This window comes from Urocitellus parryii, chromosome 6 (genome assembly GCF_045843805.1).
Source record: "Urocitellus parryii isolate mUroPar1 chromosome 6, mUroPar1.hap1, whole genome shotgun sequence".
NCBI lineage: Eukaryota > Metazoa > Chordata > Mammalia > Rodentia > Sciuridae > Urocitellus > Urocitellus parryii.
In genome coordinates this window covers 149,224,443-149,252,425 of record NC_135536.1, presented here as the reverse complement: position 1 = coordinate 149,252,425, position 27,983 = coordinate 149,224,443, and the positions used below count along the sequence as shown (strand labels likewise).

The following is a 27,983-nucleotide window of genomic DNA, read 5'->3' as shown; positions in this document are numbered from 1 at the left end:
GCTTCTTTGATCTGTTCTTCAGATTTGGTTTCAGAGGGAATTTTGGTTTGGAAAGGACTCTCCTCCTTACACATGAGGGTAGGGTATTTAGAGGATTCATGTCAGGCTTTTTAAAAATCATATTTCTCAAAACATGCCTAGAATTTTGCTGTTCAAATGCACTTCACTTTTTATAACAACTTTTTATCAAACTGGTATGAACAATTTATGAATAAGTCTGTTAAATAAGATGTTGGGAAAAGGGGTGTTTGTGCATGTTGCTTATTGAATTACCTAAATTAAGAAAAATGGTATGATACCTTAAACACTTTAATCTCTTTCTAATATTTTGGTTTCTCAACTCTTGGTAAAGGAATTCAAAGCAAAATGAATTATTTCATGAATGGCTATGAGACAGAATGCTGTGGCAGAGAACCTAGAAGATTCCAGAATGAATTGCAAAGGAAGGGCTTGATACTCAAGAATGTCTTGAGACTTTCTGTTTAGGAGGAATGTCCCCCCATCCGGTATCTTTGCTTTATTATTATTATTATTATTTTTGAGAGGGAGAGAGAATTTTTTAATATTTATTTTTTAGTTTTTTTCGGTGGACATAACATCTTTATTTTATTTTTATGTGGTGCTGAGGATCGAACCCAGCACCCCGTGCATGCCAGGCAAGCGCGCTACCGCTTGAGCCACATCCCCAGCCCCACTTTATTATTTTTAAAAGCAGCTTTCCAGGTCATCTACAGAGAGAGAGGAAGAACTATGTTTTCCAAATTATAGAAAGAGCTAACCAGGTATCAGTTGGAGCACTTGGTGATTAACTCTAGAAAAATGGACCTGCCTGACCTAACTTGACTGCCTGCATCTGATCCTCTCGAGACAAAGGCAACAAGTAATCTGAAGAAAGTATCTAAAACTCAGTCAGGCAATTGTTCATGCCCCCACCATAGAACTAGAAAATCCACAATACTGTGTTTGTTTTATAACTTTTTCCCCCACTCAATATTATTAGTGTTAAATGTTTTCCAGCCATCTTTCTAATGCTACTTTAATAAGACTGGGTATTCTTCACTTTCTATTTTTCAGTTAATATATAAATATGGTTTTAAAATCAAATAATGAAAATGAGCATACAATCACAAGCAGAAGGTTCCCTGTCCCACCTCCCAAATAATTTAACTGTCTCTACTGTTTCCTGGCAGTTGCTTGTGTACATCGACAAAATGCGTTTTATCATTGTTTCTTGATTAATTACACATGTAGACATATCCGCCAATTCTTCATTTGGAAATAGAAGGACGAAACTCTCTTGCACTTCTTCCACCTCTCCCTGTTCCTCCTGGATTTGACAGCTACCTGTTTAATTGTTTCACTGGTCACATTTATAAAGGTAAAGAATACATGACACCCTCCACTTGTTTCATCAGTTTCAGACTCTCATTTTGTAAAATGAGGAAATCAACTTTTTATTTCTCCTTATACCATCAGCCTTCCTAATGCAATCAGCCTTGCTATTTATGTGGCCAATAATGTTTACAAACCATTCTTTAATTTTTATTAAAAGTTCTGTCAATATCTTGCTCATGGAGCTTTCATACTTGGCCTCTAAAAATGGAGAAACCAACAGATTTTACATTGTCCTGATTGCTGAAAGATTGTTCACTACTGAACCTCACAGTAAACTTGAACTCAAAGATAAGGAAAGGCAGTTCTGGTTTTTCTTTGCATTTCTAATTAATTCTCTTTTTATCTTCTTAATTTGCCTTCACATCATTAAGATTTTTCTATTGTCTTCATCATTACTGTTCATTTCTTCTTAGAGAATCTTTCAAATCCTATGATTTCAAACCCAGCTGCCCTGGATGCTCTTGAAGTCTATTGCACTGCTGTTGGCTTCAGATATCACTTTCTTAAGTGTTGTAGACCCTTGGTTACCTATTCACGTTTCGGAATGGGGGATGGGATTGCTGAGTTAGTAGGGGAGCCTATTTTGCTAACAGGGCTTTTCTCATCCCTGAGGGGATTGAAATGGAATTCCCCACCTAGGAATGATGTGTACTCTTAATATAACAGAGAGTTTGTGGTAGGAAGGACTTAAGAATTCCAACACAACAAACCAGTCCTGGACTGATTTGTTCCACTTTACTAGTCAAATTTCTTCATTTCCTATCTTCTATTATTTAATGCAAAAATAAAAGCTTACTGAGAGTATAATGGTGGTTACTAGGGGTGAGAGTGTGAGGGATAGGGAGATCCTGGCCAAACAGTATACAGTTTCAGTTAGATGGAGAAATCAGTTCTGGAGATCTATTGTACAGCACGGTGTCTATAATTAATAATAATATATAGTATATTTGAAAATTGCTGAGAGAGTAGATTTAAAATTTTTCATCACTAAAGTGTAATAAGTATGTGAAGTAAGAGGTACGTTAATTAGCTTGATCTAATCATTCTACAGTGTGTACATCTATGAAAACATCACATGTATGCCATATGTATGTCATTTGTCACTGATAAATAAATAAAAATAAAATGAAAGGTGCCCCAATAAAGCCCTTTGTCAAAACACGATTTTAAACATAACAACAAAGAGAGAGAAATGTTTGGTAAATACAAATAATAAAGATTTTTATGTATTTATATTGAATCATAAAAAATTGGGTTAACAATTATTGAAGGAAAAAAGTTACACTTGGTCTGAGCAAAAAAGAGGGAGGTCTGGAAACATCATGACTGCTGGACACTTTAAAGACAAAATCTACAAACTTTTTAGTCACCCTCTCTGAGGTTTGGGGAACATGAAGAAATATCTTCTGACTTTTCAGGACAAGAATTATTTCCACTTGTGGACATGAGGCCTGCCCTGATAGAACTGTGAACTCAAATTATAAAAACTAATATAAAAGATATCAGGTAATTATAAAAACTAAGATAAGAGATTCTAGCTTTCATAATTATTGATAATATCTACTGGTTATGTTTGAGTCATACACTGAGTTTTATCCCATGTATTTGAACATTACTGGATTCACCCTCCCAATTCTGAAGCAGCTCTAAATATCTTCATTTTATAGTTTGGGGGGATGAGACCCAAGAAGTTAAGTGATTTTTTCCCCTAAGTTTGCTCAAGAGACTTTTAAATAGTACACATGCGAAAGAATTCCAAAGAGAAATTTTTAAATATTTTGAATTAAATAAAAATGTAAGTGCAACTTATCAAAGTTTGCAAGATGCAGAAAAAGCAGTGGTTTGAGGGAAATTTCTAGCACTTACATATCAGAAAAGAAGAAAGTTTCCACCTAAAGAAATTGAAAGAAGAGTAAATTAAATGCAAAGCAAGCAGAAGAAAATAAATAACAAAAATTTGAGTAGAAATTAACAACATTAAAAATAGAAAACCAATTGAGGAAATCAACAAAATAAAAATATAGTTTTATTAAAAGATCAGTGAAATTAATAAATTTCTATCCAGGCTAATTAAGAAAAAAAGAGAAAAGACTCAAATTAGTAATATCAGAAATGAAAGAAGAGACATCACAAAGGTTCCATGAACATTAAAAAATAAGAAAAAAATATTATAGACAATATCTCTAGCAAGTGATTGTTCAACCCATATTTGAGGTTGTAAAGGAGTAATTCCTCTCTCTGGATGTGGTTTATGCCATCTCACATTCTTTTTAAAGTATGGCATTCACAATTTAACACTCTGTGTAAGGTGCAATCTCACCTGCAGCCCTGAGGACGGTCACCTGCCTTGTGCTGTCTCTACACTTTGGGAAATATAGAAACATACCATCTTTTCACACAATTTAAGTTTTATCTGCAGAAAATCCAAAGAATTTTCTCATGTATACCATCTACTAATCCACATGTCCTTCATCCTGGAGTTAGCTGTTCTGGGATCAGATAGTGATGTTGTATTTAAGCTTGCTAGATTCAGTCCATCATGATAGCCTGTCAAGATATTTAAAATTCTAATTATATCTTCCTTCTTACTTTCCTCAGGACTAAAGAAATGACTTAAGCAGCCTGTCTCTCTTTCCAGTCTATCCCTCTTATTCTTTGAGATTAATCTAGAAGCTTCACTTACAAGTTATTTTTGTTGGAAGAGCCATTTCTAAAAGTGACACCTAGTACTCAGTCTCAACATCTAAAACAGATGAGCAACAAGCTCAGTTCATTCTATAAGCCACCTTCCTCCTAGAAGCCCCTGAAACCCCTCCTCAGAACTCAAAGCTCTGCTGGCCCAGACTCAAAGCTACTCCTTAAGGTTACAACATTGCTTTCAAAATCCCGGACATGACCCATGAAGGCAGAGAAGGTGAACTTACCTGAGTACCAGGATACTCTCTTCCAATGCCTGACCACATCTTTTCCGTCTTTTCACTCTCCTCAATAGCAAAGTTGGAAGCCACAGAGAAAAGGGATTCTGATGATTCTCATTTGCTCAGCAGCAGCAAATGGTGGAACCAATCTCTTCTTTCATCTTCTTGAGGCAAATCAAACTTGTGTTAAAAAAAAATTCCACATTTTCACTCATTCATTTGGTTAGCAAATGTTGGTTGACTACTTCTTGTGTGTCAGGTCTTTGTTCCAGATGCTGCAGACTCAAGGGTGAATAAAACTGACCTGCTACAGCCCTTATTGAACTCTCCACAGGATCTTGGGACTGACTTGAGGGTGGGGAATGGGCAAGAAGAGGGAGGAAGATGTGAAACAGGTAATCAAATAAATATTGGATTACAAATTGTAGCGAGTGTTGACATTGAAAATGCATGCTGCATTTTTAGTCAGCTTTTTCACTGCTGTGACTAAAGGAGCAGACCAGAACAATTGTAGAGGAGGAAAAGTTTATTTGAAAGCTCACAATTTCAGAGGTCTCCATTCATAAACAGTTGGCTCCATTCCTCGTGGCTCAAGGTGAGACAAAACATCAGGGCAGAAGAATGTGGCGGAGGGAAGTAGCTCACATTATGATCAGAAAACAGAGAAAATTCCACTCTCCATATAGAACATATATATATACTCTACAGCCACACCTCCAATGAACTACTTCCTCCAGGCAAACCCCATCTGCCTCCAGTTACCATTCAGTTAATTCCATCAGGGATTAATTCACTGATTATGTTAAGGCTGTACCCAATCATTTCTCCTTCAAACCTTCTTACATTGTCTTACACATGAGCTTTTGGGTGTTGGAAGGGGGCTACTTTGTATTGAGGCACCTCACATCCAAAGCATAACACTGCACAAGAGCAAATCTGGTGTTGGAAGGGGGCTACTTTGTATTGAGGCACCAGGGAAGGGCTCTCTGGGGAAAAAAAATGAATGAATACTGAGAACCGACAGGTGAATAAATGCTGGAAGTGAGGGGTGAGCACCTTTCATGCAGAGGGAAGGGCATGAGAACAGGCTAGGACAAGGAAGAGCCCCAGGCATTTTCAAGAAAATAAGAAAGAAGGAAAAAGGCCAGGGTGGCTGGAATGCAGAATGATAAAAGAATAACTCAGGGTAGGCTACAAGCTGGCTAGCATCTGTGCACTGCAGAGTCCTACAAATAAGATCTCAGGGCTTGGAGATTCACTTCAGGGCTTTCCCTTTTAAACAACAATAAACATTTACTGTTTCTGAGGGTCAGGAATTTGGGAGTGACTTAGCTGGGTAATTGTGGTTCAGGAGCTCTCATGAGATTGTAGTCCAGCTGTAGGCTGGGGCAGCAGTCATCTGAAGGCTAGACTGGGGCTGGAGGTCTCACTTCCAGTGCAGGTCACAATGGCTGGCACATTGACGTTGGCTGTTGGATAGAAGCCTCTCGATTTCTTCCCATGTAAACTCTCTGCAAGGTTCCTTGAATGTCTTCACAATATGGTGAATGGAAACTTTTGCTTTTCCTTTTAGTCTTTCCTCTTTGTTTCTTTCTATTGATATTATTTTTGTTTCCTTTTCCATTTTTTTTGTCATAATAAAATACACCTGATAAAATTTACCATATTAGTTATTTTAAGTGACAGTTCAGTAGTATTAAGTACATTTCTATTGCTATGCAGCCATCAGCAACATCCAACTCTAGAAACTTTTCATCTTGCAAAACCTATTAAAAAATAACTCCTTATTTTCACCATTATTCCCTGGCAACAAACATTCTACTTTCTGTTGTGAACTTTAGTACTCTATCTGGATAAGTGAAAATTCACACAGTAATTTGTTTTTTTTGTAACTGGTTTATTTTCCTTGGCATAGTGTCCTCAGGGTTCATCCATGTTGTAGTGTGTGTCAGAATTTCCTTCTGTTTTAAGACTGAAAAATGTTCTACTTTGCATATATACCACAGTTTACTTTGTTGGACAGTTGTGTTACTTCTGTATTATGGCTATTGTGAATAATTCAGCTATGAACATGGGTGTATAAATATTTCTTTGAGTACCTGCTTTCATTTCTTTTGAGTACATACCCAAAAGCAGAATTCATGGGTCAAATGGCCATTCTATGTTTATTTTTTTTCTCCCTCCATCCCCAGTACTGGAGTTAGAACCCAGGGCTCCACACAAGCTAGGCAAGTGCTCTACTACTGAGCTACAGTACCCAGGCCTTTTTGAATTGTTGTTTTGAGACAAAGTTTTGCTGAGTTTCCCAGGCTGGGATTGTAATCCTCCTGCCTCAGCTTCTCTGGTAGCTGGGGATTATAGGCATGTGCCATCATGTCAAGCTTCTATGTTTAAATTTTTGAGGAATATTCTTTTTCATAGCAACTGTACATTTTATTTTTTCACCACAGTGCACAAGGGTTCCAATTTCTTGACTTTCCTGCCAATTATTGTTGTTTTTCATTTGTTTGTTTTTTAAAATAGTCCTCCTAATGGGTGTGAGGTGATTTAAATTTGCTGCCGCAGTCTGGCTGGGCACAAAATCACGAGCCACTCAAACAGGAACAAACTTTTTTTTTGAAACTGCCGCCAATGCCCCGGAAGTTCCCAGGGGAAAAAACTGCCGACAGACACACACGGTTCTCCCGGACCCCAACAGGAAGTCCCTCCTCTGGAATTCCCTCCTACCGCACTTCCCCAACCAACAGGGAACTCTCCAGGAGTCCCTTAGCAGGCCGAGGTGGACAGCAGGGGTCTAATATCCACATGAATGCAGATCTTAACATAATCATATCATCTCAATGGCTTGCTGGCGTCACCTTTCAACCAAAAATGCCATGCATCATACTACTTGACTATGGCTCTTAGCAATTTGCATTTCCCTAATATTTACTGATATTAAGCATTTTATTAGACATTCGTATATCTTCCTTGAAGAAATAGCTAGTCAAGTTCTTTGCCTATTTTTTAATTGGATGAGTTTTTGTTGATGGTGAATTTTAAGAGTTTTTTTTATATATTCTGGATATTAATCCTTTATTATATACATAATGTATAAATATATTCTCTCATTTGTGGGATGACCTAGTTGATAGTGAGGTTTTGTTGTTGTTTTGATTGTTGTAGTGCAGGAGATAGAATCCAGGGCCTCGTGTACGCAAGGCAAGCACTCTCCCACTGAGCTACATCCACAGCCCCCGTTGATAGTATTTTCAATACACAAAACTCAAATTTTTTTTTGTGAAGTCCAATTTGTTAAATTTTCCTTTTCTGCCTTTGGTGTCATATTCAAATCAAGCCCAATATTGCATGGTTTTGCCCTGCGTTTTCTTCTAAGAGATTTGTAGTTTTAGCTTTTATGTTGAGGTCTCTTATTCATTTTGAATTATTATTTGATATTTGTTTATGGTGTAAGATAATGCTCCAACTTCATTCTTGTGCCTGTGGATATCCACTCTCCTAGCACCATTTGTTAAATGCTGTGTCACTTTTTACTCAAGACCATGATAGTCTTACTTACATGACAACAGTTAAGATACTCTTTCATCCACATCTCTGTGTTGACCAGAAGCTACACAAATGCACACACACTTCCCATGATGTAATCTCTACTACTTCATACTACTTAGGAATTTCAAGTAGGAACATTATGTGCTTCCTTTTATATATTTAAGGATCTCTCTGGAAAATGCACTGGGTAGGTGCAATAGCAGATATGCAGGGTCCTGTTAAGGGTCTATTAGAGTAAGTCAGGTGAAAGATAGCTCTTGGGACTAGAGCAGAGGCAGAGAAAAAGACAAAATTGGACAGAATCGAGCAGCATTTAGCATGTTTCATCTTTGCATAGATTAATCCATGAGAAGGGCAGTAAGGAAGAAGCAAGAAGTCAGCAATGACTGACAGTTTTCTGACTTGCACAGAATTTTACCATAATTACCATAATTTACAATTGGTAAATTATGGTGCCACATGACTGAAATGAGGGCACTGAAAGGGGAAGAGGTTGGAGGGGAGGTCTCCTGAGTGTGGTCTTGTACATAGTAAGCTTTGCTCTGTTTTGAATAAGATTTGTCCCCCATAACTTCATGTGCTAGAAGTTGCCCTGGTGTGGCAGTGATTAGGTATCTATAGGGTCCTATTTCAAGGTAATTGAGTCACAGAAGCATTTCTATCCAAAAGGACCAATGTGGTTCTTGCAGGGCCCAGATTAGCTCCTGTTAAACCAGATTGTTATAATTAGAAACAGACTGGATCTTCCCCCAGTCTCCAGCTTCCTGATTTGCCTATGATTGGTACCACTAGCAAGCACTCCCACTATGGTGCCATCTACCATGATGTAATGCAGCCGGAGGGGCCATCAAAGAAAGCTAGTGCCATGGTATTCGGACTTTCAACTTTCAAAGCTACAAGCTAAAATAAACCACTTTTCTTTTATTAAGTATCTAGCTTCAGGCACTTTTCTATGAAAGCAACAGAAATTTGGCTTAAACAAACTTGAAGAGTCTATGAGACATGCAAGTAGAGATGACAAGTAGGCAGCAGAAACTCTGGGGAGGGAGGGACTGTATCTAGACAGGATAGGTTGTTTACAAATAAATGATGGCTGGTGGTGTGGTCAGTGAGGTCACCAAGGGACAGAGTAGAGTGAAAGGGAAAGGGATTGAAGACCAAAAACCAGAAGAACTTTGCCACTGTGAATCAATGGCCAAACAAGAAAGAGGAAAGCCAGGAGCCTGTGGAGCTCAGGAAATCAAGGGAAGAGACTCAGCAAGGAAGCAGGTGGTAGAGCCAGATGCTCTGAAAACCCAGCACAAGGAGGACAGGAAATGCTAGACACAAGCACAGTCATCAGTGACCAAAGTCATAGCTGTGGACAGACAGGGAAGAACAGTGGAGCAAGTGGAGGAAAGAATAAAGAGGGAGAGAACGTCCATGGGCAAAAAACTCACCAGAAGAGTTTAGCTGGAGGAGAAAGCAGGTGAGGACATAATCAGGAGAGTCAAAGTTCTTCAAATGCTGACTCTGTGTCTGCACCAGGACATAATCCCATGTTTCTCACATAGCCAGGAGCAAGGTCAGGGTGACAGTCCCACTTCTGTTCTCCCTCTGTTCCCTTGAGTCTAGAGCACTCTGTGCCCTTGATGTCTCCAGTCTAATACCACACTGCATACAGCTCCATGACACCTGGCAAAGTTTCTTTACCCAATCAATAAGTGCTCTGGTTCATGTTTATATCCTGACAAACATCTGCAGTTATATCCATTGTCTCTGGCCCCTTCACTATCAGGTTCTATCATTAGTCAACCATGGGAACATCTCTTCAGTGCCTTTGAACTTAATTCTAAGCACCCTTTCCTTTGTGTAAAAATACATGTCAGTCAAATATGTCAGCCACTTCAAACACACAAAACCATTGCATCAAACCAAGTATCTATTAGTGCACGTGAGCAACAGTGGTTCACAATCAGGACCATCTCCAAAATAACCAGGCCTGCCACAATTGGTTGTGTAAGTGTGTACACAAGTGTATATACATGTTTGCACTCATGTACATGTTCATGAGTGCAGTGTGTGGGATGTGTGCATGTTTGCTGTATGCATGGGAATGCACTGTGTATATATGTGAGTGTATATGACTATGCACATGTATGCTGCCTTCATACATGTAGGTTTTATGAGTTTGTGTGTGCACATGTGCCATGTGTGAGTGGGCATGCTCTTTGTGTGTGTTTGATCATACACAGGTGGGGTGATCAGGATGCTTGATATAGGACAAGGGTCAGCCTTAATACCCTTTTCCAACTCTGCTTGCTGTGAACTGCAGCCCCTTGGAAGTCTGGCCCCTCCAGTGGATACTAAAGCCACAGAGAAGGAGAAGAAGCCACCAACAGCTACCACCAAGGGGAGAGGAAAAGGAAAAGGCAAGAAGAAAGGGAAAGCAAAAGAGGAAGTAGAGGAAGAAACTGACCCCCGGAAGATCGAGCTGCTGAACTGGGTTTGTGGAAATCCTTGCTCTTGATTTTTGGGGTCCAGGATACTGGAGTTGGCATCACCTTACTTCTCCAGTGGTAGGGACAGTTCTTGTCGCCTTTGTTTTAGTCCTGTGAGGGCCCGGAGTCCCAGGAGGCAGAGGGAAATGATTGATGGGAATATGTCAATATTTCAACAGAAATGACATGCTCACTGTGATGCAGATGTCAGCTGTCAAAGACACCCCACATTTCTGCTTTGAGAAGAAAATGCCACTAGGAGAAGTGGTCTTGGTCATCTTGCTTAATAGTGGCTCTCTCTGCCTAGCAGATATGCAGATGCTTGATGCAAGGAAAACAAGCCAATTATTACCACATAATCCCAATTCACACAGTAAATCCTTCTTGAAAGATAGAGCCTGTGATGGGTATGTGAACGTAACTGTAGCTGTCTGAGCTGGAAGGCTAGAGCCACATGTGCATGGTGGTTCTCCAACTTGCTGCTGCCAGGACACAGTCGAAACAGGACCTCTGCAGGGGGCATGTCCTTGCCATTGTCATGGTCCTGTGGCTGCCACGAGGGTATATCTCAGTAAACAAATAAATGAGAGAAATTGAACAGAGTGACACCAAAATGGTGTTGAATTTTCGAATTTCTTCAGTTCATTTTGAAAGGGAGAGAATCCTTTGTAGGCTTTGATAGAACACATAGGAGTCAAAGTGAGAAGAAAGGAGAGGAGATGAGGCCGGTTTACTCAAGTCAAAGAGCATGGAGAACTAGGGGCTAGGAACATAAGCACATTGATAGGGCAATTGTGTAGCATGTGTGGGGCCCTGGGGTTCTATCCCCAGCACCATAAAAAAGAGAGACGGGTAGAAAGGGGTTGGGGAAGAGGGAGAGAAACACAGAACCACATTCGGAATACTCCAAAATCTTGAGGTTTCAAATACTCTTTCCATGATGTTTCCAATTGTTCTGCCTAGTATCTCTCTGAGAGGCCATTCATGAGCTCTCCTTTCTGGATTCATACAGGTGAATGCTCTAGAGCAAGCAATGCTGGACGCTTTAGTCTTAGATCGAGTTGACTTTGTCAAGCTCCTGATTGAAAATGGAGTGAACATGCAACACTTTCTTACCATTCCGAGGCTGGAGGAGCTCTATAACACAGTGAGTGTTCTAGAAAAGGGGGTCAGAAAAGAGCTAGCCCTATGAATATTTTTATCACTGGTGCATAATATGCATAAATGTGTTCACATTCTTATCAACTAATGCTATGCCTAGCCAGACACTCTTCTGATGCTCCTTGACTTGCAATGGATTTATGTGCCTATAAACACATCATGTTAAAAATATTATAAGTATAATATGCATTTAATGTAGCCATCCTACCAAATATCATAGTTTAGCAACATCGAATGCTATAGAGTCTTGGTTGTTTCCCTGTGGTCATGGGGCTGTCTGGGAACTGTGGCTCACTTTCACTACCCGGTATGGAGAGTAGAATAGACTGCACATGACTAACTTGAATAAAAGACCAAACTTCTAATTTCAGTTTCCACTGAATGCACCTGCACCACTTTCATTCTATTGTGAAGTCTCACAATTGATGACAAACTATCTAAGTCAGGAATTCTCTGTCTGAACTCTTATTCATACTCAGGAGATGAAAGAATCTAGCTTCCTAAAGTCATTAGCAGTCTGATAAGCTACCAGGGGTCATTAATCACTCTTCCCTTGGGAACTTCACATTTTTATCAGGCTTTGGTGGAAAATGTACAACTAAGTTTTCATACAAGGAGCTCTGCTGCATTAGAATGGAAGTGTTTGAATGAAATCCCCTTGGTTTTGTGTATATTGCAAGTTTTGAGAATATATATTCTTCCCCATTCTAAGATTTTAAGTGGCAGAAATAGTCCTCAGCAGCTTCTTGCTAAAACTTAGTGAATCTTTAATGCTATATTGTGCACTGTAATATACTCTTTAAAGTAATTCAACAAAAAGTATCTTACATACCTTTGAAGGTGACAGATACTTCCTAACCAAAATCAGTTCTATCTCCTAAAACAAATAATCTGATAATGGGTTATACTCCAACTCTCGCAGGTCATTAATTCTATACAGTAGAGCAGAATTTTGTTCTAAGAATGAAAGAAAAACTTGCTTAATATGGCTAAATGCTTCTCTTTCAGAGACTGGGTCCACCAAACACACTTCATCTTCTGGTGAGGGATGTAAAAAAGGTCAGTCCATCCACTGTTTTATGATTCTTACCTATAGTCATCTTTCACTAAAACAAATTTCTTAAAAGTGGGTTTTTAAATTTCCAAAATGTATTAGCTCCTTGTTATTAGATGCACAGGACATAACAAATATCTTCATAAAGAGTTTACCTTAAAACTGAAAGAGAAAAGGACAAGCTTTTTCTAAGTTGATTGTGCATCCCCACATGATAGGAATGTGCTGGATGGCTGCTTGACTATGGATGGTGCCATGGCCAAACCAGGGGCAGCAGCCACCAAGGACCCTGTCTCCCCTCCCCTGAGCACCACCATCCGCAGGGCAGCCTTATATACCTACTTTGGGATCTCTCACTCATTAACTGTGCCTCCTTCCATAAGTACCAACAGGAGGTCCTCATGAATTCTGTGTGTCCTATAGATTGCAGCAGATGTCTTCGGGCCTTTCTGTTCCCTTGTTGTTAAGCTATAGCTGCTCTTCTCACTTTCTACCGTTTCTGACTACTTGCAGTCTGTGTTCTTATACAACATCCCTCTCTTGGTATTCTAGTGTGGTATTTCTTGTGCCCTGTTGCCATAGGTTAGAGGATTAGATTAGGTTCAAAGGAGAGTGATTCGTTTTGTTAAAATGCCTGGCACGCAGAGTTTGTAATATGTACTTGTTTTCTGAGCAATAGAAAATAACTGAAATCAAAGAATAGGGTTTTCAGCCAGAGTCCTAGATAGTTTTCCCAGATTTAATACAAATATTTGGTTCCAATAATATATGAGAATGTGACTTCTACAGAGATTCATGAAGCAAAACAGAATCAGTGGATCTGGGAACTAAGAGGGACCTCCAAAATCCTCTGACTTACAGCCCTATTTTCCACATAAGGATTCTGATTTTTTCCCCCATAGAACCCAGCTGGAAGATTGATTAGGAAGGTCAAACTTTCAAAAGTGATAGTTAGTTACCCTGGTTCAGGCCCAACAATTTCCCACCTGAAAGGCTTCAATAATCTCCTTCTATCCTCTACATCCAGCTTAAAGTCATCTGAAGTTTCTCAATGGGCCACAACATGAAACTCAAGCTCCTTCCAAGGAACATGCACCCCACTGGGCCTGGCACATGTCCACATCCCCTAATCTAACCTATCACATCCCTACCATACTATATACTAACTCCACCTAACTCTCTAGCGTCCGAGGAGTCTCTGTTCTGTCCTGCACCACACTGTGCTCACCTCTGCAGCATTCTTCTACCTTCTCACCCGTTGTCCCTGCTCCACCTGCTCCAAACTGCCTTAGAAGTTCTTCCTGGAAGGCTTACTCACCCTTCCAATGCCCACCCAAGCAGACTCCAGCCACTCCTGCGCATTGCATATTCTACTGCATTGGGGCTGTTGACAGTTTTGCTATACAACACCTGGCTCCCTAGAGTTCTCATCACTAATAAGAAATGTGGTCAAGGATCACAATAGGTGGGGAACAAATTAGTAATGCATGAGTGAATTCTTTAGTTAATGTGGCCTGTCCTATTTTAAAGGAAGTATGTTTGGAATGAGTAATGGTCATGTGATGGATCCCAAGATACCACCATCATTTCAACTAAATGAAATTAACCCACCAATAAATGGCACAGAGCAAAAATTCCTATACATTTGGTCAGCTCTGCTCCCTGGATAAATCAACCAGCCCAGGATGTGAATGAGTGACCATGAGTCCCCGGGGCACCTCTGTTCTCTCTATTCCTCTTCTCTCCCACTGACTCTGTCTTAACAGACTCTTCCCCTTCACCACTCCCAGACACACCAGGTGGTATGTGGTGTTTGTATTATTACTAAAGAGCTGGGAAGGTGGTTCCCCTAGAATTAGATTGGACACCATGAAGGCTTTCACAAGAAAATTCCAGTCCCTCGGAAAATTCTGACCTCCCATGGCCTCCCATGAAGTCTTTCTCCTTTGCATAAAACCTGACCCCTGCCCCATGAGGCTGGGCTCTTCTCTACAAGCAGCTACTGAAGCACCTGCTCATCCAAACTCCTCTGGTGTATGCCAGCTACACCATACCATTTCCTTACATTTACACATGAGAACTGCAAACTGACATGTTGGGCCACAATCTTGCCCAATCATTAACCCTATAGTGGTATAGATTTCTAACCCTTTCTTCCTGTTAGAAAAGCTTAACTCATTTTCTGGAATCTGGTTTAAACCAATATCTCCCTCAATCACATGAACAGAGATTGAATATTGTGTAATCACTCATCTATGACATGACATGAACTCCCAAGTGGAGATGGCCACTTATGCCAATGTGTGAGATGATGTCTACACTGTGAATGCATGTTTTATAGGAACTGAGACAAAAAAAAATTTTTTTTCTTTTTTAAAACAGAGCAACCTTCCACCTGATTACCACATCAGCCTCATAGACATAGGGCTTGTGCTGGAGTACCTCATGGGAGGAGCCTACCGCTGCAACTACACTCGGAAAAGTTTTCGGACCCTATACAACAACTTGTTTGGACCAAAGAGGGTACAGCTCAGTGGCTGTGCAGTGTTTTGTGTTTCCCAAAGTGACATATGGTTTCTTGCTGTGCTTTCCAACAACTCAGACTATTCAAAGCCAAATCTTTGCACCATCTTCCAACACAAATTTCCAGCCTCCTGCAGTGACTGCCCCATGTGAGGCCTCTCCAACCTCATGGATGGCCAGCTTCATGCACCGTGCTCCTCCCTAACCCACCCCTTAGCATGTCAGCAGCACAGCAAATCAATTGCATCTGCCCTCCTTTGTCCACGGTAACCTTCCTCCTGAGAAGACAGCTACAGTCTCTCCTGCTTCCAATCCATCCGACCACCCTTCCACTGTAGCAACCATCATCTTCCAAAGCAAGGGACACAACAGCACACTCCCTGCCCAGATCCACTCAGGGTTCCCTGCTGTCTGAACAACCATGGCCAAACTCATTATCACAGCATCCAGGACTCTCTGCCTGCTGTCCCCACCCTGTCACGGTAGACTATATTTCTCCAACAAAATCGAACTTTATTCCTGTGCTTGCCATGGCTCATCCCCCTGATTGTACCTTTCAAAATCTGCCTCTCACCAAAAGCCCAAGTCTAAAGTCAGATCTTTCACAAAGTCTTCACTTCACCTCCAACTCCATAGCTCCGTGTCTGGATTTTTGTTAGGACACTTCTCTGGTTCCACCTGCAATAAAGATAGGACACGTTTGCTTATCTTGCTCCTCAACTGACTTCTGCTGACAGAAGCAGTTTCCCTATCACAGCATTCCTTTCCTTTGGATATTGTCATTATTTAGTAAAGATACAAAGCATTTTAATCTATTACTGTCCACTATTAACAATACTACTAATGTAGCATATACATTGCTACTATCTACAGTTATCTCAGTAATATAATATATATTTTTTCTCTTTCATTATGCAGCCTAAAGCTCTTAAACTTTTGGGAATGGAAGTAAGTAGACTGTTTTCAATGGTTCTATGATATTTTGATCAAATATAGATAAACCTTTTAGTTTTGTATTTGCTTAGCACAAAGTTTGTTTTTTCATGACTAAATCTACACAATTCGTCAAAATCTCCTTAGATCACTTGGTTCAATTTTATATATATATATACACATATAATATTATATTATATTATATTATATTATATTATATTATATTATATTATATTATATTATATTATATTATATTATATATAAAAGGATCATATACATTTTTTGAAAAGGTTAAAACTACCCAGTTCATTTTCTGAATTCACACAACCAGTTTCCAAAGCAAACAAAGATTAAGCAAATGCTAAAGATCAGTCTCAGCTGTGAATACAGAATTAAGACCTTCTATACTGAATCCATACAGGATTGAGATGCTACTTAACTCATGAGTTTATTTGAGGAGACTCTTTGCAATAGCTGGCCTTAATATTCTGCTTTGTGGAATTTCTTCCATTCACTTAAATATTTTGATGTCTGGTGCTTTGTTTTTAAAGTGGCTTATAAAGGCATTTCTACTGCTTTAGTCCTATCTTGAGGGAATTTTAGCAGACTTCTCTGGATTTTCTAAATATAAAATAATACTTTTTGTTGATAACCATTTTGTCCCTTCTTTTGGGTACTCTCTCTTTAACATTAATTTGTTCATATGGTAGAATTTTCAGAACACTTTTGAAAATTAATGGGGATAATAAAAGGCAACCTTGTCTTATTCTTGATTTCATAGAAATGACTTCAGGGCTTCACTCCTTAGTCATGTTTTTTTCTTGCTAAAAGTCTCATATGTATTTTTATCATATCAAGAAAGTATTTTGCTATATATTTTATTCATTGTTTTCTTTCCAGTGAGCTAATTTTTTTAAATTAAGAAATATTTTATATTTTTCCAAATTCCTTTTTAGGATCTAATGACAAGGACAAGTACTAGGGCATGATATTGGTCAAATTATGTTGTTATATTGTGTGCATTTACAAATATGAAACAATAAATTACATTATGATATACATAATAACACAACAATAAAAAATGCAGAGAAAAATAAAGGATCTAGTGACATATAAACATGTCATATCTTTTCCCCCCTTTGATTTATTGATATGATACAATCTATGAAGGACCTAGCAATATTAAATTCCATTTGCATTCTTGGACATTTTTAATTACTTTTTGAGGACTTTAAAATATTCAATTGAATTTATTTTGTTATTATTCATGATTCTAAATTTTTATGCAAGTGGCATCATTTTCTAGTATTTTTATTTTTGTTGTTGTCAGTTAATTGTAAATGAGTCCATTCACACTTTTTTATTTTCTTGAGTTAACTGTGGTAATTTATATTTTCCTAAAAATAATTATTTTCTCTAGACTTTCAAGTTCATTGGTATTAACTTTTACTTAGTAGTCTAGTCTTTTTCAATCTTCTCAATATTTATAGATGTCTGACATTTCTCCTGATTTAAAAAAAAAATTATCTTTTTTTTTCCCTTAGTCAAAGTTGCCTAATTATCTTTTTGGTATCTTTGCCTTATCAAGCAACTTTTTTTTCTGTTTCTATTTTGTTAATGTCTGCTTTTATTTTTATTCATTCCTACCATGAACTTTCTTTAGAGTTACTGTATTGCTTTTATTGATTCAGTCTGAAAGTCAAGTCACTTATTGCTACTCTTCCCTGTATTTCAATAAATGCATCAAAGGTATAAATTTTTCCCTGGGCATTGTTTTCATGGTATCCCACAGGTATGGGTGAGTATGGGCGGCAACCTTCATTGGCATTTACTTCTAAAGAGCTTATAATTTTTTCTGCAATTCAAGAGTTATTTAAAAGTTTAAATTTTCCAGATATTGACTATTGTCATTATCCTTCTGTGGTTGATTTCTAATTTTATTCCTTACATGTAGACCTCAACATCACCAAAAAAACAAACAAAAAAATAACAATAATGCTTTCTGGTATGGGGGGGGGGAATCTTAAAGGAATTGGGGTATAATGCCTGGTTGATTTTTGTGAAACTCTGTGGGTACAGCTTTTATATTAATCCATCAAATCAAACTTGGTAATTCTGCTGTTGGATTTGCTTTTAGATTTACAATTGTTTTTCAAACTCATTTCTAAGTGAGATGTGTTTAAAGATTCTTACCAAGATTATAGATGCATTAATTTCTCCTTATACTTCCAGTTCATGTCTTTTGTTATTTTATTGGGTTGTTATTATTTTCCTTATTAATTTGTGTCAGACCTTTGCATTTTAGGAAAATTACTCCTTGTTTGTTATATCCTCTTTCTGGCAATAATTTCAAGAAAATTAGTATACAATTAATATTTTGATAAAATGTGTGCTATTTTGAAAAGTAGATTTATAGGACTCTGTTTCAAAACTTTTGTTAGCCATTAGGTGATTTTTATTTTATATATTCTTGAAAATCAAACTGTTTTTAAATTTCTATCATGCCAATTTTTAATCTATATAGACTAACCTTCCCTAAATTATTGTGACTGTATTTTACTTTGACAAAATTAGAAAATTATAACAAAAACATTGAAATCTGAGGCAAGATGCTGTAACTCATAAGAACTCTGTCATTGGTGAACAACTTGTGATAGGAATTAAGAACCACATTCCCCAGGGTCCCCCAAGGCTCCATCCCATTCCAGTTGTGTGAATGTAGAGAAATTATTCAGACTTTGAGCCACAATTTTATCCTCTGAGGGAATGGAAGGAATTCATAACCTTTCAGAGTCGTTGTAAGAATAAAAGTACATAATTGGGCTGGGGATGTAACTGGGTGGTAGAGTGCTTGCTTAACCTGTATCCGAGGGTGGATTGGATCCTCAACACCACTGAAAAGACAAACAAAAAACAATAATAATAATAATTGATTGGAAATCCATGTACAAAATAGCAAATACAATCATCCCTCAGTATCTGTAGGGGACTTGTTCCAGGATTCTTTGAGGATATCAAATCTGCAGATGCTCAAGTCCCTTATACAAAATGGTGTGGAATTTCCATAGGATCTGCACATATCCTCTCCAAATATTTTATATCATCTCTAGATGACTTACAATACCTAATACAATGTAAATGTTGTGTAAATAGTTGTTATACATTTTTATTTAGGAAGTAAGGACAAGAAACAACAAAGTCTATACATGTTCAGTATAGATGCACTTTTTTCCCCAAATATTTTCAGTCCAAGATTGGTTAAATATAAACGTGCAGACCTTGGGGGTATTGTATCTGTTTCTGTGATTCCACTGAGTACTACGTCTTAACCTGAAATGGCTGAAACCTCAGACTTCCAAGCAGTTCCCCCAAGCCTGAACTGCCTTTCTTACAGAGCTTGCTTGCTCCACTTTCAGAAACATTTTCCTAATCCCTTTAGGAAATGGAATGTTGGCCTTTTGTTTGCACCACATGGGGGAAAGGACAGTGCTCATTCAAAATGGAATGTTTGCTTTCTTAAAACATTGGAGCGAAACCTAAAACATTTGCCTCTGTCCCTTTTTACATTTTTATATTAATTTCTGATTCAGCTATGTCTGCAAATGAATGTTAATGTTTTGCTGCATTGCATGACTTCCCTGAAAAAATAAACTGTGGACCTTACCTGTTCCATGATGCTATTTACATTTCATTTTTGCTTGAGTTTTGCTGCATGGCCTCATTAAAGTCTTCTTAAAACCCTACTAACCCAAGGGTATAAGTTATGCAAACAGCAATGTTTCTTCTCAGCTTATTTGGTTTTAAATGGTTTACTTATAATAAATGTGTATCTTTTTTAAAAAAATGAACATGCTGAGTGGATACTTGAGTTGTGCTGAAGGAGTCTATTTATTACCTCTGACATAAAGGGTTCCCTCTCTGCCATAGTTCTGAACCCTTTATTGCACATTTAGGAAGAACCATGAAAAAAACAATGTGTTTTTCCTCCCTTCAGGATGATGAGCCTCCAGCCAAAGGAAAGAAAAAGAAAAAGAAGAAAAAAGAGGAAGAGGTCGACATTGATGTGGATGACCCCGCCATGAGTCGATTCCAGTACCCCTTCCACGAGCTGATGGTGTGGGCCGTGCTGATGAAACGCCAGAAAATGGCAGTCTTCCTCTGGCAGCGAGGGGAAGAATGCATGGCGAAAGCCTTGGTGGCCTGCAAGCTCTACAAGGCCATGGCCCATGAGTCCTCCGAGAGCGAGCTAGTGGACGACATCTCCCAGGACTTGGACAACAATTCCAAGTTAGTGTCTAGAGGAAATTTCAGGGCCAGGAGAAACTGTTGTCCTGAACACTGCCCCTTTGCAGGGAGGGTGATCATTGTATTTTCTCACTTAAACATGTTTATAGTCAATGCTTGTCTGTAAGCTGCTTTGTCCAACACATTAGTATTTTTCCTTCTATCTCTAGGGTATTTCTGTGCTGTCGCTGTTTTAGGTTATTACCTTCTCATGAAAATTATTGAAACCCAATTAATGCAAAAACAGTGAAACAAATTTCCATGAAGAAACACACATTGATGGGGTGTACAATTTTAGTGCACCTGTGCCTTCAACTATGAATGTCACAAGAGTTTCTTAGCAAGAGGAGATATTAAAGAGGATTGGAATTGAGTATTGTTTATCTGCCATGTAGGTTAATTTGTAATAAAGCCCAGCAGGGTTGGCTCTGTTGACTACTTACTCCTGAGGACCAGGGCAGAAGCATATCTCAAAATGGCTTCTTTTTCCCTCTCTGCGATGGAAACACTAGGAGATTTTTCTCCTGTATGTACTATGAGAACCCAGTCAGTCTCCCGGATGTAAAACAGAAGTTCGCATTACTGGGTTTCCCTGGGGTTTTTAACTTCTGAACTTGTCCACACTGAGTTTCCAGCAATTCATCAGTTACAACTCATGGTTCACACCCCAGTTCTGGTTCCTACAGACATTTCTGCTCCAGTAAACAATGATTCTTGTACTTGCCTGACTGTCCCTCCAGTTCTGGGTACAGCAGACTTCCCCATGACCTCTCTTCTCTGATGGAGCTGAAAAGAAATGTTGATTTTTCAGTTCATTCTGACTTTTCTTATTAGGATAGACTAGCCACTTCCAAATTCCTTACACGCCAGACTGGAGATCTGAAGTCCCAGGACAACTGGGACTTTTTTATAGGCACAAAAATTTGGAACAGACACAGACAGCTCTGCCAACATCCAACATCTTTGTTTTCTGAAACCTGTGGCTTTCGTTTTGGATTTGGTGATTTCTAAACTTACTAGCCAATTCCTAAATATGAGGAATTCAAGACCATTTAAAAATGGGGACACATTCACCCCTTGCTTCCAGGGTAATGCGTAGGACTTGGGAGGTACTGCAGACAGCATTGTTCTTCAAGGAACAAGGAAGGCTATTCCCCATACATAATTCTGCTATATTCATCCTTCAGCTCATAATTGCAATAAAATCCCCTATCAGATGGAAAAACAAAAACAGAGTGATCGCTGTGTGGCCATAGCTTTACCAAAGTCCACAACAGAAGGTCATAGAAATGAGCAAAGATTATGGCTATAATTAAATATTTAAATTAAGGCCCTGTGGGAAAGGGAATAAGTTCTATGTTCCATATTTCAGTTTGTGTCATCTTCTCCATGCCTCCTCAACTTCTATCATTGTCCTCTCATTAGCAGTTAGGGCTCTGTGAAAATTTTCCTTTGTTCTGAGCCCTATGAGAAATATGCTTTGTGTCTATCATGGCACTGACAATGTTGAATTCTTTTTGTTGTGGTGGTGTGCTGGGATTGAGCCCAGGTTCTCATGCATGCTAGGCAAGCACTACACCACTGAGCTAATTTCCCAGTCCTGAATTCTCTTTCATTCAATGCATTATTGAATCATTACACACACACACACACACACACACACACACACACACACACATATATAAAATGTATGGCTTGATAACTGTTCACACTAGCACCCAGATTAAGAAACAGAACCTAACAGGCACCAGCAAGCTTCCTGGTGTCCCCTTCAATGTCCACCTTCCTCCCTATTCTTCACCCCCAAGAACAGCCTCTGTTCTGACTTCTAACCCCACAAGTCCTGTTTCTGAACTTGCCTTTACTGTCTGTTCTGTCTACTTCCCTAATCTGTGTACAACTTGAGGAAATAGACTTTGTCTCCTTGTCTTTGTGTCCTTGAGACCTGATGGGTAGTCTTGGAGTCAACCTAAAGCTCTATTTGCAGCAAGAGCAGTCATTCCCCATCCTGACTGAGCACAGAGCCCCTGGCCCTGGCTGACCTCCTCTAAGGACAAATCTCAAGAGATCCTTGCTTTTAGAGGACAATGAAGTCCCTTCTAATTGTAGATTCTGTCTCCTGTGCCTCCCTGTGCCCTTGTGACCACATCTATCTAAGAAAAATCCTGTGGCCACTGCAGCTTCACACCCAATTCCATCTCTTTAACTCCAGAGACTTTGGCCAGCTTGCTGTGGAGTTGTTAGACCAGTCCTATAAGCATGATGAGCAGATCGCCATGAAACTGCTGACCTACGAGCTAAAAAACTGGAGCAATTCAACCTGCCTCAAACTGGCTGTGGCGGCCAAACACCGGGACTTTATCGCTCACACCTGCAGTCAGATGCTACTGACTGACATGTGGATGGGAAGGCTTCGAATGAGGAAAAACCCTGGCCTGAAGGTATGTGTGGCATGGCCATTAGACTGCCCAGATGACAGTGATTAAGTGACATCTGTTGAGCTCTGACTCTCCCTGAGGCAGAGCTAAGCACCCTGTGAGTTATTTCATTTACAGTAGTCACACTGGTCCAATTTCACTTTGCTAGGTTTTAGTTACCTGAAGTCAGCCACATTCCAAAAATATTAAATGGAAGACTACAGAAATGAGTAATTCATAATTGGGGGAAGGGGTATTGTTTTTTCAATGCCAGGGATTGAACCCAGGGCCTCACACATGCCAGGCAAATGCTCTACCACTGAACTTCATCCCCAGATCCTATTCATGAGTTTAAAATTACTCACTGTTCTGATTACTGTGATGAAATCTCTCATGATGCTACTCCATCCCACCCAGTACGGGAATCCTGCCTTTGTCCAGTGTATCCACGCTGTAAACAAAATTGGTAGTAGCTATCTTGGTTATCAGATCAACTGTCACAGCTTTGCAGTGCTTGCATTCCAGTAACCCTTATTTTACTTAATAATGGCTTTGAAGAGCAAGAATAGTGATGCAAAGGAGGCACCAGGGCATAAAACACAGAAGGACAGTTTAGGTCTGGTACTATATGGCAATACTCCAGGTCTTATAATCAAAACAGAATATATAGGGTTCAGTACCATCTAGAGTTTCAGGCATCCACAGGGGGTCTTGAAACATATCCCTCAGGATAAGGAGAACTACTGTATACCTCTGAGTAACCCCATGAGACAGATGATGTGACAACCCTTGTCTTACAGATAAGGAACCTGAACCTTTAAGATTAGATAACTCTCCTAGATCTTAGTAGATCAACAAAGAAACTGAACCCATGTGGGCTAATGCCAGAGTCTCACCTAACCAACATAGCTGGCTTACAGATCTCCCTAACACAAGCAATGCCTTCAGTATTAGTCATGCACCCTAGATAGGTCATCTACCTGCCACTAAAGCAAGGACCTTAGCTTGACTTCTATAGAGTCCCTCAAACTCTAAAACTGTGTGCTGTTACTTTAACTGGTGACATTTTTATTATATGGGGCTTGTGAGAGAATACAAAGCTATGAAAAGGTTTGAAAAGCATGCAGTGGGGAGAAAATCATATTGCAATTAAACCCTACTTGTGTGTTTACTACTCTTATACACTAGGTTATCTTGAGAAGAGACTCTAATCTTAGGGTATCCCCCAACTATCTAATGGTAATATTGTACCTATTTTATGGGATTGTTATGATAATAAGAGAAAAAAAACAATACAGGTTGAATATCCTGTATTGTTTTTTTGTCTATACATAGTGAGATATCTTGGGGATGAGACCCAAGTCTAAACACAAACTTCATTTATGTTTCACACATACCTTATACATATAAGGCAATTTTATGCAATATTATTAGTACCCCTGCATTTTGACTGTGACATATCAGATGAAGTCTGGTGTGGAATTTTCCACTTTGTGACCAGCACTCAAAAAGTTTCAGATTTTGGAGCATTTCAGATTTTAGATTTTTTTGTTGGAGGTGCTCAACCTGTATGTTATACTTCGTAGCATGGCTCTGGCAAATGGAAGGTATTCAGTTTCTTAGAAATATGAATGTTGTGCCTAACTGTCCATTTATACACTAAGCTGATATTATACATAACTTTGAATATTGTAAACAAGTAGTTTTTGAAATACTAAAAATAAAGAAATCCTACAGGTTTTAAAGAAACAGGTCACACACAAAGTTATGAATATCAGTTTGACATCACAATTTTCACCAATAACACTGATGATGGCAGTGAAACAAGACCTTGACAGTTCTGATGGGGAAATGTTCAGAAGCTGAATTTTTTTTTAAACATGGTCCAGCTATTTAAAACAGATAAAAGGGGCCGTGGACTGTAATTCAGTGGTACAGTACTCACTTAGCATGCATGAGACCCTGGATTTAATTCCCAACACTGCAAAACTAAATTTTAAAAAATAAATAAAAAGATGAGAACAGAATATCTATTTTAAAAAGAAAAACATTTAGAACTGGGGCTATAGCTCAGTGGTAGAGCGCTTGCCTAGCATGTGTGATGCATTGGTTTCAATCCTCAGCACCACATAAAAATAAACAAATAAAATAAAGGCATTCTGTCCATCTACAACTACAAAATTTTTAAAAAACAAAAATAAAAAGGAAAAGATTCACATTCTACACTTTGTACATATCCATTCAGAAAATTACTTCAGCTGGTATTCTAGGGAAAAAAGTTAAATATTTGTTATGGTTTAGATATGAGGTCCCTTAAAAGCTCATATGTGAGATGTGGGAGTTTAGGGATGAAATGATCGAGTTTGACAGCCTTAACCTAATCAATGCATTAATCCACTTGACTGGATTAGCTGGGTAGCGCTATAGACCAGTAGGGTGTGGCTGAAGGAGGTAGGTCACTGTAGGCATGGCTTTGGAATATACATTTTATACCTGGTGAGCAGAGCTCTCCCTCTGCTTCTTGGTGGCCATGTCCTGAGCTGCTTTTCTCCACCACTCTCTGCCATGATGTTCTGCCTCATCTCAGGCCCAAAGCAATGTAGCCAACTTTCTATGGACTGAGACCTCCGAAACTGTGAGGCGTCAAATAAAACTTTCCTCCTCCAAAATTGTTCTTTTCAGGATTTTTTGGTCACTTGAGCAGAAAGCTGACTAAAACAATATTATAAGTAAAGAAAGTAATGTGAGGCTGGGGTGAAGTGGTGCGTGCCTGTAATCCCATCAGCCTGGGAGACTGAGGCAGGAGGATAGCAGGTTCAAAGCCAGACTCAGCAAAAGCGAAATGCTAAGCAATTCAGTAAGACCCTGTCTCTAAATAAAATACAAACTAGGGCTGGGAGTGTGAGCTCAGTGGTTGAGTGCCCGTGAGTTCAATCCCCAGTACCACTGCCACCCCCACAAAAAGGAAAGAAAAGAAAGCAATGTGAAATGGAAGAAACAAGTCCCATATTTTACAAATTCCCATATTAAACCCATGCAGCAGAGAGAAAGGCAGTCAGAGTAAATAAATACAAAGTGTCAGTAGAACCCAAGAAGAAAATATTCAAGAAAAATAGCCAGGCATGGTGGTACACACCTGTAATCCCAGCAACTCAGGAGGCTGAATCAGGAGAACTGCAAGTTCAAGACCAGCCTTAGCATCTTAGGCCCTAAGCAACTTAGTGAGATCCTGTTTTAAAATAAAAATGAAAAAGGGCTTGGGATATAGCTCAGTGGTAAAGTGCTCCTGGTTCAAGTCCCAGTACCCCACCCCCCCAAAAAAAACCCACAAAAGAAGAATAGAATTGACCCCAATAAATAGATTGAATGATTAAAGAGCCACAAAGTATCAGGGATATAGGTTAAAGAAACAAAAACCCATTTATATTCTTAACAAGAAAATAGAAGGGGAGTCTAACTTTCAAGAAAAAATTTAAAAAAAATACACACAATGTAAAGGTTCTATATGATTCAAATTCAAATTTGGGATGATTTGAGCAATTGGTAGAGTGTAGAAACACGTTGATATAAATGCCAATGAGTTTTCTATCTGTGGGCCAGAATATCCTCTTATTGTCCAGGCTGAGCTCAATTAAGTCTTATTCTTTGAGTCATGTTAGCCTTCCAACTTTGTTCACATATTCCCATTTATGTTGAAGTTATTTCTATATAAAATACTTATAGTCTACCTCACTAGTTATTAGTATATTTTATTTGTTTATATTATTTTATTTTAATTTAAAGATTTGCTTACCTTACTTGTTTGACACAGTGCTGGGGATCAAACCCAGGGCCTCATGCATGCCAGGTAAACATTCCACCACTGAGCTACATCCCAGCTTGATTCACTTGCTCTGAAACTTAATATAAGAACTTTACTTTTTTAAAGTCAGGATTACTCATGATGCTGCTTACCATTTATCTAAATTTTAATGAATAGTCTTAAATTTTTCACTGTCTTTAATTCTACCAGTGTACAAAACACAACAAGGCATACAATACCAGAGCAGAGATAAACATAATACAGAGATCTTAGGTTATTGACTAATGTTGAAAGTTATAATTTAAAATTTTTAACTATATGATCAGTCCTCCTTATTTTGCCTGAAAGATTTGCATCCATAAATCAAAACAACTCAGACTGAAAATATTTGAGAAAAAAAATTGTCTTTATTGAACATACACAGAGTTTTTTCTTGTCATTTTCCCCTGTGAAATACAGCATACCAACTATTTACATGACACTGTCATTGTATTAATTATTGCAAGCTATAAAGATGATGTAAGGTATAGGGGAGGAGGTGCATAAGTTTTATGGATACTACACCATTTGTTGTAAGGTATTTGAGCTCTGTGGGAGCAAACCCCCACGGAGTTTGAGGGACAACTGTACTAGAGAAATTTTTATAGAATTTCCAAAGCGTATAATGGATTCATTTCTCACCATTCATAGGTTATCATGGGAATTCTTTTCCCCCCCACCATCTTGTTTTTGGAATTTCGCACATATGATGATTTCTCATACCAAACATCCAAAGAAAATGAAGATGGCAAAGAAAAAGAAGATGAGAATATGGTCAGTGATACCCTTGATCTTAAGAGTATCAATTAACTCTCATTTTAATGATTCTTGATATGTCTGCTACCATGGATTAGACACCATACTAACTGGGGGGGTGTTTTTAGATTCTTTCTTTTTAAGGGTGCTCATGTGCTATGGTTTGTTTCATTTCCCAATTAGCCATCATGCCTGCCACGTACTGTGCTCTGTTTTCCAGGATGCAAATGCAGATGCTGGCTCAAGAAAGGGGGACGAAGAGAATGCACACAAAAAGCAAAAAAGTATTCCCATTGGAACAAAGATCTGTGAATTCTATAACGCTCCCATTGTCAAGTTCTGGTTTTACACAGTAAGGCCACCTCTTTAGCATTTGCCATTTAGCCTGCTTTGAATATCAAGATATGTTGGAAACAACAAAATCTTCAAAGGCTTAAAATTGTGTCTAAAAATTTATTGAACTGAAATTAATTCTTAAACAAAACCAGTACTAATTGAGAGCTTTAACTAAAATTGAATCCAGATACCCTGTCATATATTTTATATATATATAGAAATATGACCAACCTTTCCCCAAAATATAACATTTCATCAAGCAAAATAGCCAAGCTGTGGATATGGCTCAGTGGTAGAGTGTTCAAATAGCATGTGTAACACCCTGGGTTTAAACCC

General features: G+C 38.7%; 1 protein-coding gene across 2 annotated transcripts in view; it reads left to right on the top strand.

The window, feature by feature from the left end:
- Trpm1 (transient receptor potential cation channel subfamily M member 1) overlaps positions 1 to 27,983 on the top strand; it is a 129,908-nt gene that overhangs the window by 71,590 nt on the left and 30,335 nt on the right. For both annotated transcript variants that reach the window (XM_077799379.1, XM_077799378.1), the window contains exons 11-19: positions 10,177 to 10,347; positions 11,355 to 11,489; positions 12,512 to 12,562; positions 14,940 to 15,080; positions 15,999 to 16,028; positions 20,008 to 20,300; positions 22,510 to 22,738; positions 27,207 to 27,329; positions 27,532 to 27,663. In XM_077799379.1, the coding sequence (XP_077655505.1) occupies positions 10,177 to 10,347; positions 11,355 to 11,489; positions 12,512 to 12,562; positions 14,940 to 15,080; positions 15,999 to 16,028; positions 20,008 to 20,300; positions 22,510 to 22,738; positions 27,207 to 27,329; positions 27,532 to 27,663 (1,305 nt within the window). The remainder of the gene's footprint in view (positions 1 to 10,176; positions 10,348 to 11,354; positions 11,490 to 12,511; positions 12,563 to 14,939; positions 15,081 to 15,998; positions 16,029 to 20,007; positions 20,301 to 22,509; positions 22,739 to 27,206; positions 27,330 to 27,531; positions 27,664 to 27,983) is intronic.